Source organism: Haliotis rufescens, unplaced genomic scaffold (assembly GCF_023055435.1).
Source record: "Haliotis rufescens isolate VD_foot unplaced genomic scaffold, xgHalRufe1.0.p SCAF_61, whole genome shotgun sequence".
Lineage (NCBI taxonomy): Eukaryota > Metazoa > Mollusca > Gastropoda > Lepetellida > Haliotidae > Haliotis > Haliotis rufescens.
In genome coordinates, this window is record NW_025964346.1 from 1,658,221 (window position 1) to 1,680,116 (window position 21,896).

Consider the following 21,896-nt stretch of genomic DNA (forward strand, 5'->3'; position numbering starts at 1 on the left):
GTGGGTTTGAATCCCAGTTCGCCCAGATTATGTTTCTAGGTTTGTCAGCACCATACCCGTGCTCGTGGGTTTCACCGAAGTGGTAAAGGTTTAATGTGTTATAATGTCAGTGACAAATGTCCCGGAACTAAATGATTACAACAAGGACATGCAAACCATTAGTCGGGAAAAACGTACGATTCGGAAAAATGCACCCAATGCATTAACAAAAGAGCCAGGGAGCTGCACGTACTGCACGTGCTGCAGCACTATGAACGGTATTAAAGTACAGGGTTTTTGATTACCTGGCATCTGCGTGAATCGAACAGTGACAGTTCAACAACATGCCAAGATTAACAGAAGTGCAAAGAAACAACGTCAGAGGCCACTTAAGCTTGCAGGCAGGGAAATCCTGATCAGTTGTTGCCAGCGTTTTTAATGTAGGGCCCAGCACCTCCGCAAGGCTATGGGATCGGTTTTAACAGCATGGGTCACGCGTGATTGGCCAAGGTAACCACCCCCGCCGAAGATTACTACATCCGACTACGCCACCTACGTGAAAAGACGACCACAGCCACCTCAACCGCATCCCAAACACCCGGACTACGCCGAATCTCCGACCAGACCGTACGAAACAGTTTAAGAGAAGCAGGTCTACGAGCAAGACGTCCAATTGAACGCGGCATATTGTGTCGACAACCTCGTCAACAATTGGTGTCGTCAACACAGGGTATGGCCTCAACTGTGATGGAGAGATGTCTGGTTCAGCAACGAATTAAAATTTCTCCTCCATCGAGGATTTTAGCTGACTTTTACCTTGGACTTTTCCTATGTACCACTCCACAAAAGTTTGGCTCAATACCTTGTACGGTTCCTCGTTTCAATGTATTTTCCTTCTTCACACAAATCTGGCTTTGCGTTTCTTTTTTTAAGGGTATATTATTTCACAAAGAGCAATTCCACAGGTTAAAAAGTATTGTTTGCGCCGGCAAAAATTGACAAAGGTTTTCCTCAGACAAGGTTTGGACCACATACTTTCAGGAGGAATGAGTCGTCAACCATTTGGTGGATTTTAGCAAATTTCTGCCATGCGTTTCATTATGGGCACATACTTATTGATGCCAACAGCTCTCGCTTAAACCAAGGATGTCTCGGAGCAGTTGCTGTTTTGGAATTTGTTTCTAAGTAAAAAGCAAAGCGTTTCTATGCAAGGGCGGGGTAGCGATTGGTACTGTTGCCCAAGCTATTGGTGTGATAGTGGAACATGCCATTTCTATCTTGATTTAACGTTCACGTCATCCCTGTCCATATTCTATGCGGAGTATTGCATAGCCAAACATTCGCTGTGTTGTGCCATCAAATTTGAGCCCAGTTAACCCACTCGTGCACATGGACACTCACAAGCACACACGCACACACACATACACGCATGCACGCTAACGCACGCACATACACACGCACGCACGCACGCACGCACGCACGCACACAGACACACATATGTACATGTGCTTTATGTACATACACTGAGCACTGCCCTGTCAGTCATGGGTTCCTTATTCAATAAGCAGCAGCAATTACAATCAGCAGTACGTTTATACTTTTGTTCATGTCTTTAGGAATGCCATCATAGTGAATATTGAAAAGGTTTACGACTGACCAGCTTTTCCAGATGAATTTACCTTTGTGTTTGTTTGATCTGATTGGTTTGAGATTGCAGACAGGCAAAATCACACAACGTCTCCCGTACATTTTTACCATACTAATTGCATGATAGTTGAAATGAAATAGAAATTCAAATTGACACACGATGAAAAATAATTTAGCCAGGGTAAGAGTATTCGGTGTCATGGCAAGCGTAACTTGCTTGTAAACATAACGGTCTGAGTTCAACTCCATGCATTTTTGTAGAAATCACAGTGGGGAGCTTTGATTCGTGGCAGCAATAGCATAGAGGAGGAGTTTGCTTCAAACCTTAAACAAGGGAGTAAACTCCTGTGACTTTACAACAACAACACACTACACTGTTATACTGCCACTGTATTTAACCTACATTCCTTACACAAGGGAGGCAACTCCTGTCACTCTACAACAACACATTACTCCGTTATACTGCAAACTGCCTGGTGCCATACTGTATATAACCTACATACCTTCAACAGGGGAGGTAACTCCTGTCACTCTACAATAACACATTACTCCGTTATACTGCAAACTGCCTGGTGCCATACTGTATATAACCTACAAACCTTCAACAGGGGAGGTAACTCCAGTCACGCGACAGCAACACACTACACTGTTACACTGCCACTGTATATAACTTACATACCTTCAACAGGGGAGGTAACTCCAGTCACGCGACAGCAACAAACTACACTGTTACACTGCCACTGTATATAACCTACATACCTTCAACAGGGGAGGTAATTCACTCTACAGCAACACACTACACTGTTACACTGCCACTGTATAGACCTACATACCTTAAACAGGGGAGGTAACTCCTGTCACTCTACAGCAACACACTACACTGTTACACTGCCACTGTATATAACCTACATACCTTCAACAGGGGAGGTAACTCCTGTCACTCTACAGCAACACACTACACTGTTACACTGCCACTGTATATAACCTACATACCATAAACAGGGGAGGTAACTCCTGTCACTCTACAGCAACACACTACACGGTTAAACTGCCACTGTATATAACCTACATACCTTCAACAGGGGAGGTAACTCCTGTCACTCTACAGCAACACACTACACTGTTACACTGCCACTGTATATAACCTACATACCTTCAACAGGGGAGGTAACTTATGTCACTCTACAGCAACACACTACACTGTTACACTGCCACTGTATATAACCTACATACCTTAAACAGAGGAGGTAACTCCTGTCACTCTATAGCAACACACTACACTGTTACACTGCCACTGTATATAACCTACATACCTTAAACAGGGGAGGTAACTCCAGTCACTCTATAGCAACACACTACACCGTTACACTGCCACTGTATATAACCTACATACCTTCAACAGGGGAGGTAACTCCTGTCACTCTATAGCAACACACTACACTGTTACACTGCCACTGTATATAACCTACATACCTTCAACAGGGGAGGTAACTTATGTCACTCTACAGCAACACACTACACTGTTACACTGCCACTGTATATAACCTACATACCTTAAACAGGGGAGGTAACTCCTGTCACTCTATAACAACACACTACACTGTTACACTGCCACTGTATATAACCTACATACCTTAAACAGGGGAGGTAACTCCAGTCACTCTATAGCAACACACTACACTGTTACACTGCCACTGTATATAACCTACATACCTTCAACAGGGGAGGTTACTCCTGTCACTCTACAGCAACACACTACACTGTTACATTGCCACTGTATATAACCTACATACCTTCAACAGGGGAGGTAACTCCAGTCACTCTATAGCAACACACTACACTGTTACACTGCCACTGTATATAACTTACATACCTTAAACAGGGGAGGTGACTCCTGTCACTCTACAGCAACACACTACACTGTTACACTGCCACTGTATATAACCTACATACCTTCAACAGGGGAGGTTACTCCTGTCACTCTATAGCAAAAACACTACACCGTTACACTGCCACTGTATATAACCTACATACCTTAAACAGGGGAGGTAACTCCTGTCACTCTACAGCAACACACTACACTGTTACACTGCCACTGTATATAACCTACATACCTTCAACAGGGGAGGTTACTCCTGTCACTCTACAGCAACAAACTACACCGTTACACTGCCACTGTATATAACCTACATACCTTAAACAGGGGTTGTAACTCCTGTCACTCTACAGCAACACACTACACTGTTACACTGCCACTGTATATAACCTACATACCTTCAACAGGGGAGGTAACTCGAGTCACTCTACAGCAACACACTACACTGTTACACTGACACTGTATATAACCTACATACCTTCAACAGGGGAGGTTACTCCTGTCACTCTATAGCAAAAACACTACACCGTTACACTGCCACTGTATATAACCTACATACCTTACACAGGGGTGGTAATTCCAGTCACGCGACAGCAACACACTACACTGTTACACTGCCACTGTATATAACCTACATACCTTCAACAGGGGAGGTAATTCACTCTACAGCAACACACTACACTGTTACACTGACACTGTATATAACCTACATACCTTCAACAGGGGAGGTAACTCCAGTCACGCGACAGCAACACACTACACTGTTACACTGCCACTGTATATAACCTACATACCTTACGTAGGGGAGGTAACTTATGACAATCTACAGGAACACACTACACTGATACACTGCCACTGTATATAACCTACATACCTTATGTAGGGGAGGTAACTTATGACAATCTACAGGAACACACTACACTGGTACACTGCCACTGGATATGACCTACATACGTTACGCAGGGGAGGAAATTTCTGTACTCTACAGCAGCACCCTACGCTGTTACACTGCCACTGTATATTATCTCCATACCTTATGTAGGGGAGGTAAGTCCTGTCACTACAACTCACTACACTGTAACACTGCCACTGTATATAACCTACATACCTTATATAGGGGAGGTAACTCATGTCACTCTGCAGCAACACACTACACTGTCCCACTGACACTGTATATGACCTACATACGTTACGCAGGGGAGGAAATTACTGTCACTCTACAGCAGCACCCTACGCTGTTACATTGCCACTGTATATATCCTACATACCCTACGTAGGGGAGGTATTTCATGTCACTCTACAGCAACACACTACACTGTTACATTGTCACTGAAAACAACCTGCATACCTTCAACAGAGAAGGTAAATCCTCTCACTCTACAGCAACACACTACACTGTTACACTGCCACTGTATATAACCTACATACCTTATATAGGGGAGGTACCTCCTGTCACTCTACAGCAACACACTACACTGTTACACTGCCACTGTATATAACCTACATACCTTATATAGGGGAGGTAACTCATGTCACTCTGCAGCAACACACTACACTGTCCCACTGACACTGTATATGACCTACATACGTTACGCAGGGGAGGAAATTACTGTCACTCTACAGCAGCACCCTACGCTGTTACACTGCCACTGTATATATCCTACATACCCTACGTAGGGGAGGTATTTCATGTCACTCTACAGCAACACACTACACTGTTACATTGTCACTGAAAACAACCTGCATACCTTCAACAGAGAAGGTAAATCCTCTCACTCTACAGCAACACACTACACTGTTACACTGCCACTGTATATAACCTACATACCTTATATAGGGGAGGTAGTTCATGTCACTGTGCAGCAACACACTACACTGTTACATTGCCATGGTATATTACCTCCATCCCTTAGGAAGGGGAGGCAACTCATGTCACTCTACAGCAACACATTACACTGTTACAATGCAACTGTATATAACCTACATACCTTCAACAGGGGAGGTACCTCCTGTCACTCTACAGCAACACACTACACTGTTACACTGCCACTGACACTGTATATAACCTAAATACCTTCAACAGGAGCGGTAACTCCTGTCACTCTACAGCAACACACTACACTGTTACACTGCCACTGTATATAACCTCCATACCTTCAACAGGGGCGGTACCTCCTGTCACTCTACAGCAACACACTACACTGTTACACTGACACTGTATATTACCTACATTCCTTATGTAGGGGAGGTAACTCATGTCACTCTACAGCAGCACACTACACTCTTACATTGTCATGGTATATTACCTCCATACGTTAGGGTGAGGAGGCAACTCATGTCACTCTACAGAAACACACTACACTGTTACACTGACACTGTATATAACCTACGTACCTTATGTAGGGGAGGTAACTCAAGTCACTCTACAGTAGCACACTACACTCTTACATTGCCATGGAATATTACCTCCATACCTTAGGAAGGGGAGGCAACTCATGTCACTCTACAGAAACACACTACACTGTTACACTGACACTGTATATAACCTACGTACCTTATGTAGGGGAGGTAACTCAAGTCACTCTACAGCAGCACACTACACTCTTACATTGCCATGGTATATTACCTCCATACCTTAGGAAGGGGAGGCAACTCATGTCACTCTACAGCAACACATTACACTGTTACAATGCAACTGTATATAACCTACATACCTTCAACAGGGGTGGTACCTCCTGTCACTCTACAGCAAAACACTACACTGTTACACTGCCATTGTATATAACCTCCATACCTTATGAAGGGGAGGTAACTCATGTCACTCTACAGCAGCGCACTACGCTCTTACATTGCCATGGTATATTACCTCCATACGTTAGGGTGGGGAGGTAACTCATGTCACTCTACAGCAACACATTACACTGTTACACTGCCAATGTATATAACCTCCATACCTTCAACAGGGGCGGTACCTCCTGTCACTCTACAGCAACACACTACACTGTTACACTGCCATTGTATATAACCTCAATACCTTATGAAGGGGAGGTAACTCATGTCACTCTACAGCAGCGCACTACGCTCTTACATTGTCATGGTATATTACCTCCATACGTTAGGGTGGGGAGGTACCTCCTGTCACTCTACAGCAACACACTACACTGTTACACTGACACTGTATATTACCTACATTCCTTATGTAGGTGAGGTAACTCATGTCACTCTACAACAGCACACTACACTCTTACATTGCTATGGTATATTACCTCCATACCGTAGGGTGGGGAGGCAACTCATGTCACTCTACAGCAACACACTACACTGTTACAATGCAACTGCATATAGCCTACATACCTTACGTAGGGGAGGTAACTCATGTCAGTCTACAGCAACACACTGCACTGTTACACTGCCACTGTATATAACCTACATACCTTCAACAGGGGAGGCACCTCCTGTCACTCTACAGCAACACACTACACTATTACACTGCCACAGTATATAACCTACATATCTTACATAGGGGAGGTATCTCATGTCACTCTACAGCAAGACACTACACTGTTACACTGCCACTGTATATAACCTACATACCTTCAACAGGGAAGGTACCTCCTATCACTCTACAGCAACACACTACACTGTAACACTGACACTGTATATAACCTCCATACCTTACACAGGGGAGGCAACTCCAGTCACTCTTCACCAACACACTACACTGTTACACTACCACTGTATATAACCTACATACCTTATATAGGGAAGGTACCTCCAGTCACTCTACACCAACACACTACATTGTTACACTGCCACTGTATATAACCTACACACCTTATGTAGGGGAGGTAACTAATGTCACTCTACAGTAACACACTACACTCTTACACTGCCACTGTATACAACCTACATACCTTATGTAGGGGAGGCAACTCATGTCACTTTACAACAACACACTACACTGTTACACTGCCACAGTATATAACCTACATACCTTACGTAGGGGAGGCAACTCATGTCACTTTACAGCAACACACTACACTGTAACACTGACACTGTATATAACCTAAGTACCTTCAACAGGGGCGCACCTCCTGTCACCATACAGCAACACACTACACTGTTACAATGCCACTGTATATAGCCTACATACCTTCAACAGGGGAGGTGACTCCTGTCACTCTACAGTAACACAATACACTGTTACACTGCCACTGTATATAACCTACATACCTTACACAGGGGAGGCAACTCCTGTCACTCTACACCAACACACTACACTGTTAAACTGCCACTATATATAACCTACATACCTTATATAGGGGAAGTAACTAATATCACTCTACAGTAACACACTACACTCTTACACTGCCACTGTATACAACCTACATGCCTTACGTAGGGGAGGCAACTCATGTCACTTTACAGCAACACACTACACTCTTAAACTGCCACGTTATATTACCTCCATACCTTAGGGAGGGGAGGCAACTCATGCATCTCTACAGAAACACACTACACTGTTACACTGCCACTGTATATAACCTATATCTCTTATGTAGGGGAGGTAACTCATGTTACTCTACACCACCACACTACACTGTTACACTGCCACTGTATATAACCTACATACCTTATGTAGGGGAGGTAACTCATGTCTATCTACAGCAACACACTACACTGTTACACTGACACTGTATATAACCTCCATACCTTATGCAGGGGAGGTAACTCCTGTCACTCTACAGCAACACACTACACTGTTACACTGACACTGAATATTACCTACATACCTTATGTAGGGGAGGTAACTCCTGTCACTCTACAGAAACACACTACACTGTTACACTGCCACTGTATATAATCTACATACCTTCAACAGGGGAGGTAACTCATTCACTTTACAGTAACACACTACACTGTTACACTGCCACTGTATATAATCTACATACCTTCAACAGGGGAGGTAACTCCTGTCACTCTACAGTAACACACTACACTGTTACACTGCCACTGTATATAACCTACATACCTTCAACAGGGGATGTCACTCAGTCACTCAACAGCAACACACATACATTATATAGGGGAGCTTACTACTGTCATTTTACAGCAACACACTACACTGTTACACTGCCATAGGTACAACCTACATACCTTATGTAGGGGAGGTAACTCCTGTCACTCTACACTGTTACACTGCCACTGTATGTAACCTACATACATTATGTAGGGGAGGTAACTCATGTCACTGTACAGCAACACACTACACTGTTACACTGCCACTGTGTATAACCTACCTGCCTTATGTAGGGGAGGTAACTCGTGTCACTCTACAGCAACACACTACACTGTTACACTGCCACGGTATATAACCTCCATACCTTATGTAGGGGAGGTAACTCATGTCACTGTACAGCAACACACTACACTGTTACACTGCCACTGTGTATAACCTACCTGCCTTATGTAGGGGAGGTAACTCGTGTCACTCTACAGCAACACACTACACTGTTACACTGCCACGGTATATAACCTCCATACCTTTTGTAGGGGAGGTAGCCTGATCAACATGTACAAATATCCTGGTTGTGAACATCGACCTGTCTTCAGGTAACAGTGTGAAGTGTCTGGTGGCACACATTGAATAGGTTCAACATTCAGTTCTGTTGATGGAGTTACAAAGAAAAGCTAGTTACAGTAGTTTAAGGTACACCATGCCTAAACTCAGCTTTGCTGACATAACCGTCGTACAATTTAGATATGTTCAACTAATGCTGTAGAAAACATTATGACTGTAGAAGTTCAACCTTTTCTTCTTTTAATAGTTATATATCCATAACACTATCACGAGTCTTTCAACACAACAAAAAAGACATTTATTTTCACGCAGTCAAAAGTAAAAAAGGACTTCTTATCATCAATGATTTACAGCGATCCATTCATATACTGTTCTTCATTGTCTTGTATTGGGTGTTTATGCAATGCCTGCTAATTTACATGGATAGAGAAGATAATCATAGTGGATCCTTGACCCCCTTTCTAAAGCATGTAATGTTGACGGACAACGGTTTGACTGATATGTTTCAACACAAATAACAATCTTATTGACTTCGGATTTAGGCTGACAAACGCTAATTATTACCTTGTTACAACAACTCCTCTACACACACACACACACACACACACACACACACACACACACACACACACACACACGATAATGTTTACCCAGGTCTACCAAATCATCACCACACACAAGTTTGTAAAACGATGCTTATTTCAATAACTTTAAATAATTTTTCACGTCCAAGCATGTCTACAAAATGGATATTAGACCGAATTTGGTTTTGGTTTAGGAAGCTAAGTAGACTTATAGCTCAATGGAAAGGATGTCGCTGTGGTTGTGGTATCCTGGATGTAAAGGATGTCGCTGTGGGTGTGGTATCCTGGGTGTAAAGGATCTAGCTGTGAGTGTGGTATCCTGGGTGTAAAGGATCTCGCTGTGGTTGTGCTATCCTTGATGTAAAGGATGTCACTGTGGGTGTGGTATCCTGGGTGAAAAGGATCTCGCTGTGAGTGTGGTATCCTGGGTGTAAAGGATCTCGCTGTGGTTGTGGCATCCTGGATGTAACGGATGTCACTGTGGGTGTGGTATCCTGGGTGTAAAGGATCTCGCTGTGAGTGTGGTATCCTGGGTGTAAAGGATGTTGCTGTGGGTGTAGTATCCTGGATGTAAAGGATGTCGCAATGGGTGACGTATCCTGGGTGTAAAGGATGTCGCAGTGGGTGTGGCATCCTAGGTGTAAAGGATGTCGCAGCGGGTGTAGTATCCTGGATGTAAAGGATGTCGCAATGGGTGACGTATCCTTGATGTAAAGGATGTCGCAATGGGTGACGTATCCTGGGTGTAAAGGATGTCTCAGATGTTGTGGAATCCTGGGTGTAAAGGATGTCGCAATGGGTGACGTATCCTGAGTGTAAAGGATGTCGCTGTGGGAGTGGTATCCTGGGTGTAAAGGATGTCACTGTGGGTGTGGTATCCTGGGTGTAAAGGGAGTCACTGTGGGTGTGGTATCCTGGGTGTAAAGGATGTCGCAGTGGGTGTGGTATCCTGGGTGTAAAGGGTGCCACTGTGGGTGTGGTATCCTGGGTGTAAAGGATGTCGCAGTGGGTGTGGTATCCCGGGTGTAAAGGATGTCGCAGTGGGTGTGGTATCCTGGGTGTAAAGGATGTCGCAGTGGGTGTAGTATCCTGGATGTAAAGGATGTCGCAATGGGTGACGTATCCTTGATGTAAAGGATGTCGCAATGGGTGACGTATCCTGGGTGTAAAGGATGTCGCAGATGTTGTGGAATCCTGGGTGTAAAGGATGTCGCAGTGGGTGTGGTATCCTGGGTGTAAAGGGTGTCACTGTGGGTGTGGTATCCTGGGTGTAAAGGATGTCGCAGTGGGTGTGGTATCCTGGGTGTAAAGGATGTCGCAATGGGTGTGGTATCCTGGGTGTAAAGGGTGTCGCTGTGGGTGTGGTATCCTGGATGTAAAGGATGTCGCAGTGGGTGTGGTATCCTGGGTGTAAAGGATGTCGCAGTGGGTGTGGTATCCTGGGTGTAAAGGATGTCGCAGTGGGTGTAGTATCCTGGATGTAAAGGATGTCGCAATGGGTGACGTATCCTTGATGTAAAGGATGTCGCAATGGGTGACGTATCCTGGGTGTAAAGGATGTCGCAGATGTTGTGGAATCCTGGGTGTAAAGGATGTCGCAGTGGGTGTGGTATCCTGGGTGTAAAGGGTGTCACTGTGGGTGTGGTATCCTGGGTGTAAAGGATGTCGCAGTGGGTGTGGTATCCTGGGTGTAAAGGATGTCGCAATGGGTGTGGTATCCTGGGTGTAAAGGGTGTCGCTGTGGGTGTGGTATCCTGGGTGTAAAGGATGTCGCTGTTGGTGTGGTATCCTGGGTGTAAAGGATGTCGCTGTTGGTGTGGTATCCTGGGTGTAAAGGGTGTCGCTGTGGGTGTGGTATCCTGGGTGTAAAGGATGTCGCTGTGGGTGTGGTATCCTGGGTGTACCATAGATGAACTCTAAACAGCTTCCGGGTATGACGCTCAATATACATTCGTCACCACTCGGCCCTTTCCGTAAAAATGTGTATGTGCATTTGTGTTGTGTGTATGTGTGTATTTATATGTATGTGTGTGCATGTGGGGGCAGGTGTAGAGGAGACCCCCATATCAATCTGAGACCTCCATATCAGCTAGAGACCCCCATATCAGCCAGAGACCCCCATATCAACCAGAGACTCCCATATCAACCTGACACCCCTATATCAGCCAGAGACCCCCATATCAGCCCGAGACCTCCACATCAACCTGAGACCTCCATATCAACCTGACACCCCCATATCAGCCTAAGACCCCCATATCAGCCTGAGACCCCCATATCAGCTTAATACAAACATATAAGCCCGAGACCCACATATCAGCCCGATACCCCCATATCAACCCGAGAATCCCCTATAAACCAAATATACAACCACATCAGCCCGATACCTCCATATTACCCTAAGACCCCAAAATCAACCTGAGACTCCCATATCAACCTGAGACTCCCATATCAGCATGATATGCCCATTTCAGCCCGAGACCTTCATATCAACCTCAGGCCCCCATATCAACCTGAGACCCCCTATATCAACCTGAGGCCCCCATATCAACCTGAGACCCCCCATATCAACCTGAGACCCCCATATCAACCTGAGACCCCCATAACAACCTGAGACCCCTATATCAACCTGAGACCCCCATATCAACCTGAGGCCCCCATATCAACCTGTGACTCCCATAACAACCTGAGACCCCTATATCAACCTGAGACCAAATATCAACCTGAGACCCCCATATCAACCCGAGACCCGATATCAGCCTGAGATCCCCATTTCAGCCAAAGACCCCCCATATCACCCAGAGAATCCCCTATAAACCCAATATACAACCATATCAACCCGATACCTCCATATCACCCTAAGACCTCAAAATCATCATGAGACTCCCATATCAACCTGAGACCCCCAGAACAGCCCGAGACCACAATATCAACCTGAGAGCCCCAGATCAGCCGGGGACCTCCATATCAACCTTAGACCCCCATATCAACCTGAGACCCCTGATCAGCCGGAGACCCCCATATCAACCTTAGACCCCCATATCAGCTAGAGACCCACATATCGGCCTGAGACCCCCATATCAACCAGAGACTCCCATATCAACCTGACACCCCTACATCAGCCAGAGACCCTCATATCAGCCCGAGACCTCCACATCAACCTGAGACCTCCATATCAACCTGACACCCCCATATCAGCCTAAGACCCCCATATCAGCCTGAGACCCCCATATCAGCTTAATACAAACATATAAGCCCGAGACCGACATATCAGCCCGATAACCCCATATCAACCCGAGAATCCCCTATAAACCAAATATACAACCACATCAGCCCGATACCTCCATATTACCCTAAGACCCCAAAATCAACCTGAGACTCCCATATCAACCTGAGACTCCCATATCAGCATGATATGCCCATTTCAGCCCGAGACCTTCATATCAACCTCAGGCCCCCATATCAACCTGAGACCCCCTATATCAACCTGAGACCCCCATATCAACCTGAGACCCCCATAACAACCTGAGACCCCTATATCAACCTGAGACCCCCATATCAACCTGAGACCCCCATATCAACCTGAGACTCCCATAACAACCTGAGACCCCTATATCAACCTGAGACCAAATATCAACCTGGGACCCCCATATCAACCCGAGACCCGATATCAGCCTGAGATCCCCATTTCAGCCAAAGACCCCCCATATCACCCAGAGAATCCCCTATAAACCCAATATACAACCATATCAACCCGATACCTCCATATCACCCTAAGACCTCAAAATCATCATGAGACTCCCATATCAACCTGAGACCCCCAGAACAGCCCGAGACCACAATATCAACCTGAGAGCCCCAGATCAGCTGGGGATCTCCATATCAACCTTAGACCCCCATATCAGCCAGAGACCCCCATATCAGCCCGAGACCTCCACATCAACCTGAGACCTCCATATCAACCCGACACCCCCATATCAGCCTGAGACCCCCATATCAACCCGAGACCCCATATCAGCCTGACACCCCCATATCAGCTTAATACAAACATATAAGCCCGAGACCCACATATCAGCCCGATACCCCCATATCAACCCGAGAATCCCCTATAAACCAAATATACAACCACATCAGCCCGATACCTCCATATCACCCTAAGACCCCAAAATCAACCTGAGAATCCCATATCAACCTGAGACTCCCATATCAGCATGATATGCCCATTTCAGCCCGAGACCTTCATATCAACATGAGGCCCCCATATCAACCTGAGACTCCCCATATCAACCTGAGACCCCCATATCAACCTGAGACCCCCATAACAACCTGAGACCCCTATATCAACCTGAGACCCCCATATCAACCTGAGACCCCCATATCAACCTGTGACTCCCATAACAACCTGAGACCCCTATATCAACCTGAGACCAAATATCAACCTGAGACCCCCATATCAACCCGAGACCCGATATCAGCCTGAGATCCCCATTTCAGCCAAAGACCCCCCATATCACCCAGAGAATCCCCTATAAACCCAATATACAACCATATCAACCCGATACCTCCATATCACCCTAAGACCTCAAAATCATCATGAGACTCCCATATCAACCTGAGACCCCCAGAACAGCCCGAGACCACAATATCAACCTGAGAGCCCCAGATCAGCCGGGGACCTCCATATCAACCTTAGACCCCCATATCAACCTGAGACCCCTGATCAGCCGGAGACCTCCATATCAACCTTAGACCCCCATATCAACCAGAGACCCACATATCAGCCTGAGACCTCCATATCAACCTGAGACCCCCATATCAACCTGACACCCCCATATCAGCCAGAGACCCAATATCAACCTGAGACCCCCATATCAACCCGAGACCCGATATCAGCCTGAGATCCCCATTTCAGCCAGAGACCCCCCATATCAGCCCGAGAATGCCATATAAAACCAATACAACCACATGAACCCAAGACCCCCATATCAGCCCGAGAATGCCATATATACCCAATACAACCACACCAACTCAAGAAGCCTATACCAGCCCGAGACCCCCATATCAACCCGAGAATGCCATATTAACCCAATACAACCACATCAACCCAAGACCCCAATATCAACCCGAGAATGCCATATAAACCCAATACAACCACATCAACTCAAGAAGCCTATCTCAGCCCGAGACCCCCATATCAACCCGAGAATGCCATATTAACCCAATACAACCACATCAACCCAAGACCCCAATATCAACCCGAGAATGCCATATAAACCCAATACAACCACATCAACACAAGAAGCCTATACCAGCCCGAGACCCCCATATCAACCCGAGAATGCCATATTAACCCAATACAACCACATCAACCCAAGACCCCAATATCAACCCGAGAATGCCATATAAACCCAATACAACCACACCAACTCAAGAAGCCTATCTCAGCCCGAGACCCCCATATCAACCCGAGAATGCCATATTAACCCAATACAACCACATCAACCCAAGACCCCAATATCAACCCGAGAATGCCATATAAACCCAATACAACCACACCAACTCAAGAAGCCTATCTCAGCCCGAGACCCCCATATCAACCCGAGAATGCCATATTAACCCAATACAACCACATCAACCCAAGACCCCAATATCAACCCGAGAATGCCATATAAACCCAATACAACCACACCAACTCAAGAAGCCTATCTCAGCCCGAGACCCCCATATCAACCCGAGAATGCCATATTAACCCAATACAACCACATCAACCCAAGACCCCAATATCAACCCGAGAATGCCATATAAACCCAATACAACCACACCAACTCAAGAAGCCTATCTCAGCCCGAGACCCCCATATCAACCCGAGAATGCCATATAAACCCAATACAACCACACCAACTCAAGAAGCCTATCTCAGCCCGAGACCCCCACTTCAGCCCGAGGCCCCCACTTCAGCCCGAGGCCCCCACTTCAGCCCGAGACCCCCACTTCAGCCCGAGGCCCCCACTTCAGCCCGAGACCCCCACTTCAGCCCGAGACCCCCACTTCAGCCCGAGACCCCCACTTCAGCCCGAGACCCCCACTTCAGCCCGAGACCCCCACTTCAGCCCGAGGCCCCCACTTCAGCCCGAGGCCCCCACTTCAGCCCGAGGCCCCCACTTCAGCCCGAGACCCCCACTTCAGCCCGAGACCCCCACTTCAGCCCGAGGCCCCCACTTCAGCCCGAGACCCCCACTTCAGCCCGAGACCCCCACTTCAGCCCGAGACCCCCACTTCAGCCCGAGGCCCCCACTTCAGCCCGAGACCCCCACTTCAGCCCGAGGCCCCCACTTCAGCCCGAGACCCCCACTTCAGCCCGAGGCCCCCACTTCAGCCCGAGGCCCCCACTTCAGCCCGAGGCCCCCACTTCAGCCCGAGGCCCCCACTTCAGCCCGAGGCCCCCACTTCAGCCCGAGACCCCCACTTCAGCCCGAGGCCCCCACTTCAGCCCGAGGCCCCCACTTCAGCCCGAGGCCCCCACTTCAGCCCGAGGCCCCCACTTCAGCCCGAGGCCCCCACTTCAGCCCGAGGCCCCCACTTCAGCCCGAGGCCCCCACTTCAGCCCGAGACCCCCACTTCAGCCCGAGGCCCCCACTTCAGCCCGAGACCCCCACTTCAGCCCGAGACCCCCACTTCAGCCCGAGACCCCCACTTCAGCCCGAGGCCCCCACTTCAGCCCGAGGCCCCCACTTCAGCCCGAGACCCCCACTTCAGCCCGAGGCCCCCACTTCAGCCCGAGGCCCCCACTTCAGCCCGAGGCCCCCACTTCAGCCCGAGGCCCCCACTTCAGCCCGAGGCCCCCACTTCAGCCCGAGACCCCCACTTCAGCCCGAGGCCCCCACTTCAGCCCGAGGCCCCCACTTCAGCCCGAGGCCCCCACTTCAGCCCGAGGCCCCCACTTCAGCCCGAGGCCCCCACTTCAGCCCGAGGCCCCCACTTCAGCCCGAGACCCCCACTTCAGCCCGAGGCCCCCACTTCAGCCCGAGACCCCCACTTCAGCCCGAGACCCCCACTTCAGCCCGAGGCCCCCACTTCAGCCCGAGACCCCCACTTCAGCCCGAGACCCCCACTTCAGCCCGAGGCCCCCACTTCAGCCCGAGACCCCCACTTCAGCCCGAGGCCCCCACTTCAGCCCGAGACCCCCACTTCAGCCCGAGACCCCCACTTCAGCCCGAGGCCCCCACTTCAGCCCGAGGCCCCCACTTCAGCCCGAGGCCCCCACTTCAGCCCGAGACCCCCACTTCAGCCCGAGACCCCCACTTCAGCCCGAGGCCCCCACTTCAGCCCGAGGCCCCCACTTCAGCCCGAGACCCCCACTTCAGCCCGAGACCCCCACTTCAGCCCGAGGCCCCCACTTCAGCCCGAGACCCCCACTTCAGCCCGAGACCCCCACTTCAGCCCGAGGCCCCCACTTCAGCCCGAGACCCCCACTTCAGCCCGAGGCCCCCACTTCAGCCCGAGGCCCCCACTTCAGCCCGAGGCCCCCACTTCAGCCCGAGACCCCCACTTCAGCCCGAGGCCCCCACTTCAGCCCGAGACCCCCACTTCAGCCCGAGACCCCCACTTCAGCCCGAGACCCCCACTTCAGCCCGAGACCCCCACTTCAGCCCGAGGCCCCCACTTCAGCCCGAGGCCCCCACTTCAGCCCGAGGCCCCCACTTCAGCCCGAGACCCCCACTTCAGCCCGAGGCCCCCACTTCAGCCCGAGACCCCCACTTCAGCCCGAGACCCCCACTTCAGCCCGAGACCCCCACTTCAGCCCGAGACCCCCACTTCAGCCCGAGACCCCCACTTCAGCCCGAGACCCCCACTTCAGCCCGAGGCCCCCACTTCAGCCCGAGACCCCCACTTCAGCCCGAGACCCTAGTGGGAAGCAGGAAGTAAAAACTCTGACATCAAATACACTCGGAATGCCAACTGGTTATTTAACAACCATCGAATGTTTGAATTATTTGTAATCACCCTGAACAGATTGTCCGAGTACAGCATTTTAGAAACGGAGGAGTGTGTTTATGATTTGACAAATTCTCTGTAAACCTAATGGGTTTAGTCATTGTGATGTTCTATCTGTGAATAACGAAACTGAATCAACTACACTCAAACGCTGTTGTCTCCAACTCTCCATTGTGTGAATAAAATATGTGTGTGTGTGTGTGTGTGTGTGTGTGTGTGTGTGTGCGTGCGTGTGTGTGTGTGTGTGTGTGCGTGCGTGCGTGCGTGCGTGCGCGTGCGTGCGTGCGTGCGTGCGTGCGTGCGTGTGTGTGTGTGTGTGTGTGTGTGTGTGTGTGTGTGAGAGAGAGATGTCACTGGCAGTGTCGGCGGCTGTAGGCGCTACCATTGGAGAGATGTTAGTGGCAGTGTCGGCGGCTGTAGGCGCTCCCATTGGAGAGATGTCACTGGTAGTGTCGGCGGCTGTAGGCGCTAACGTTAGATAGATGTCATTGGCAGTGTCGCCGGCTGAAGGCGCTACAATTGGAGAGATGTCACTGGCAGTGTCGGCGGCTGTAGGCGCTACCATTGGAGAGATGTCACTGGCAGTGTCGGCGGCTGTAGGTGCTACCATTGGAGAGATGTCACTGGCAGTGTCGCCCGCTGTAGGTGCTACCATTGGAGAGATGTCAGTGGCAGTGTCGGCGGCTGTAGGCGCTACCATTGGAGAGATGTCACTGGTAGTGTCGCCCGCTGTAGGCGCTACCATTGGAAAGATGTCACTGGTAGTGTCGCCCGCTGTAGGCGCTACCATTGGAGAGATGTCAGTGGCAGTGTCGGCGGCTGTAGGCGCTACCACTGGAGAGATGTCACTGGTAGTGTCGCCCGCTGTAGGCGCTACCATTGGAGAGATGTCAGTGGCAGTGTCGGCGGCTGTAGGCGCTACCATTGGAGAGATGTCACTGGCAGTGTCGGCGGCTGTAGGCGCTCCCATTGGAGAGATGTCACTGGCAGTGTCGCCCGCTGTAGGCGCTACCATTGGAGAGATGTCACTGGCAGTGTCGCCCGCTGTAGGTGCTACCATTGGAGAGATGTCACTGGCAGTGTCGGCGGCTGTAGGCACTACCTTTGGAGAGATGTCACTGGCAGTGTCGCCTGTCATGTGATGGACTCTTTTAACATTTTCAGTTTCAAGTGTCAACAGAAATCCCCTTGTCGGATAAGAAGCGAATCTCACGACCTGATTGTATGATCGTTGTAGTTTGGGTCCACTGACGTCATGACTTGGTGGATGCACGCGGACATACTATCAGTGTATCGTCAGCGAGAAGACTATCACTGTTTTGTAGGACAGAAAGAGACATATTTGAACGTATACATACACTCGTGAGTGGTTGTTACAAAGGGTCAAATATCATATGTCCAATTGTCATGATGTCCATACGTACAAATACTGTGATTGCCAAAATTCCCAATCGGCGGTATGTGTTGACAATGCTTCTAAGGTAGCACAAAAGATTTGTCAGCGAAATTGAGGCTTGAAGTTATCTTATCAAGGACGAGAAACCTACGATTGTCAGTAGCCTGGGAGCTGTGCCCAAGTCTGGCCCTAACGATATACGTTTGATCCACGACTGCAGCAGACCTGCTGGAGAAAGTGTCAATGCCTAAGTGAGTACCAATCATGTGACTTATGATAGTATAGACAAAGCTGTAGACCTGCTCCCTAGAAACGGATATATGGCAAAGAATGACCTTAAAAATGCCTACAACAGTGTGCCCCTCCATCCAGACTGTTATGATGCTCACGGCTTAATGTTAAAGTTGGAGGGGCATAACGTATATGGTAGATACTAGGCTACCTTTCGGAGCAGCTAAAAGCCCAGAAATATTTCAAAGACTCAGCTCTAGTATTACCCGTTTGCTGAATCGTAGGGGGCTTTGCTCTGATCACAGCTGCAACTAAATGTGAGTGTGAAATAGCTGCACAGTGCCTAAAAGAATTCATTGAAAGTCTTGGGTTTATGATAAACTATGATAAGAATGTGCCCCCAACCCACATCGTGGTATTCTTAGGAATCGAGATCTACAGCATATATACGTCGATTATAAGACCGTCCCAGTAGTAATGGTGACATAACAAATCATACACAATTGACTAACAAAAGTATGTATATCCACTGGAAATTACTGAGATACATTCCAAAGATGGAGGGCCGACAAGGTGTATTTCCTTCAGAAGTGTCATTGTGCGGGGGGCCATATCCTACACCACGGGACCTGACTTGGTTGTGGTTCAGGAAAATTTGACAGCAAATTGCTACATGAATCAACTTCTCCAACCTCCGGTTGCGTACGTTCGGCCGCTAACGTGTTTCCCGCTGGCTCACACTGACCCATGGATAAATCGTAACAATCCTCATTGGAGGCCTTAACACCACCTACAAACACCAGGAACCAAAGAAAGTGGGGTAAACCCTTAACTTTCATATCTATTTCTGTGGTTTTGCCAACCTTACGACTTTTGACATGTCTGTGAAATGATTTACATGTCGGACACTCAGCGCCTTAATCGCAGTAATATGGCTTACATGACTAAAGTTGAGGAGATTGTTAAAGCTTCTGAGAAAAGACTTTCCTGAGCTAATTCGAAATACAAAAGATGAAATTCAGGAATCTATTGACTCTTTAAAACTGGATGTTTCTGACATGAAAGAAAATGTGAGAGGAATTAAACATGACGTTGCGAATCACGATAGCGAAATCAGGACACTACGTGGGGAGCTATCAGCCGAAAGAAGCCGTCGTTTTCAGTTAGAGAAACAGGTTACCCTTAAGGAGTCCATGACAGAAAACCAAACTTGCTCATCTATGGAATTCCGGAATCCCCGGAAGTAAATACAGAAGGGGTTGTTCAGGTATTCCTCGTCGATGAACTAAAATTCTCACAAGCCCGAGTAGATGACATATACTTAGAAGTGGTACATCGACCCTCTGTATCGGAGTATCAGAAGAAACACCGCCCTACATCCCCCGTAGCATTATTGCCTGATCGGGAAGCTGTCTATGGAGCCAGGAAACTACTACGAGAAACCGGGATAAGTATCCAAACTGACTTGCCAGACATTTCAAAGAAGAGACGAGCGATTCTGAGTAGGGAAGCGGCATCAATTCATGACGCGGATAACAAGATATGGACAAGGATAAGAGTTGTATCAGCCGAAGTCATCCTGGAGACCAAAGATACCAAGGAACCAGGATCTTCCTGGCGCAAGGTTGACCAGTAGGTAGTGTAACAATAACAGGATGCGAACACGTTATGACTCTCTCTGTTTACATATAACTCACTGCTGATAATATTTGCCCACATACAGTAAATAAGTAAATGAATGGTTGGTCTTTTTTCACGGCATATAAAAACTGTAGAATTTGTAACATTTTGGGGGAGTAATTTATTTTCCAGAGTCAACATTTTGAAAGATTGTTAAATGTCCAGTTGGGTTCGAAAGATAGGTTTCTACACAGGCAAAATGTTGGACACTCAATGTGTTGAGTTGTACTCGTCGACCTCCTGGCTATTTATAACATGCACGCGCAATGCGAGAGCAGTAGTGTCAACGAGTACAAACACGTGTTGCCCAGATTGATTCTCGCAGTTTTGTGGCAAGGACAACACTTTATTTTGTGGTGACTGTCAGTGTATATTCGTGAGGACTTTTGGAATTACTTATTCACCGGCACAATATGTAAGTAGCATCGTGAAACAATTTAACTATTGCCGGCTTGATTTAACCCGCCTCTTCATATTGAGTACTATATGCATGTGATATATGTGCTTGCAGCCATGTTTACGCATGTGTTATGTATATGTGTGTTTATTTACGGGTATATGTACATGGGCGTGTATGGCCATGTAGGTATGCCAATGTAGGTGTATATGGATAAATGTATTTATTATGACTACCCTGCTAATCAATGGGAAGGTAGCTTCCTTCTCCATCTCAAAAGTCAGAGCTCATGGCAACAAGGGATATTTCTTTATTCAAAACAAAAACTCATTCGAGTTGGTACATGCCTATATTTCAAGAGAAAGAGGGATTAATAATACATGGGAGTAAATGAGAAAATACATATAGCCTCAGCTAATTGTAGAGGCCTAGCCACAAAGACCAAAAGAAAAGAAGTCATGAATTTATATTGAAAAAAGAAATCCTCTTTCATTTGTTTGCAAGATGTTCAAATTTCCAAAGATAATGAAAAT

At 47.8% G+C, this 21,896-nt stretch overlaps 1 protein-coding gene across 1 annotated transcript; it reads left to right on the forward strand.

Annotated features, from left to right (window-relative positions):
* The first annotated feature begins 15,534 nt into the window (after positions 1-15,534).
* On the forward strand, positions 15,535-17,664 carry LOC125375889 (extensin-like). The gene has a single exon (XM_048386826.1). It carries the CDS (start codon positions 15,535-15,537, stop codon positions 17,662-17,664), a length of 2,130 nt encoding a protein of 709 aa, XP_048242783.1.
* The last annotated feature ends 4,232 nt before the right edge of the window (positions 17,665-21,896 follow it).

Bases quoted from the DNA above. Each gene is read 5' to 3' on its own strand.
- LOC125375889 (XM_048386826.1), top strand. From the start codon at position 15,535: ATGCCATATAAACCCAATACAACCACACCAACTCAAGAAGCCTATCTC.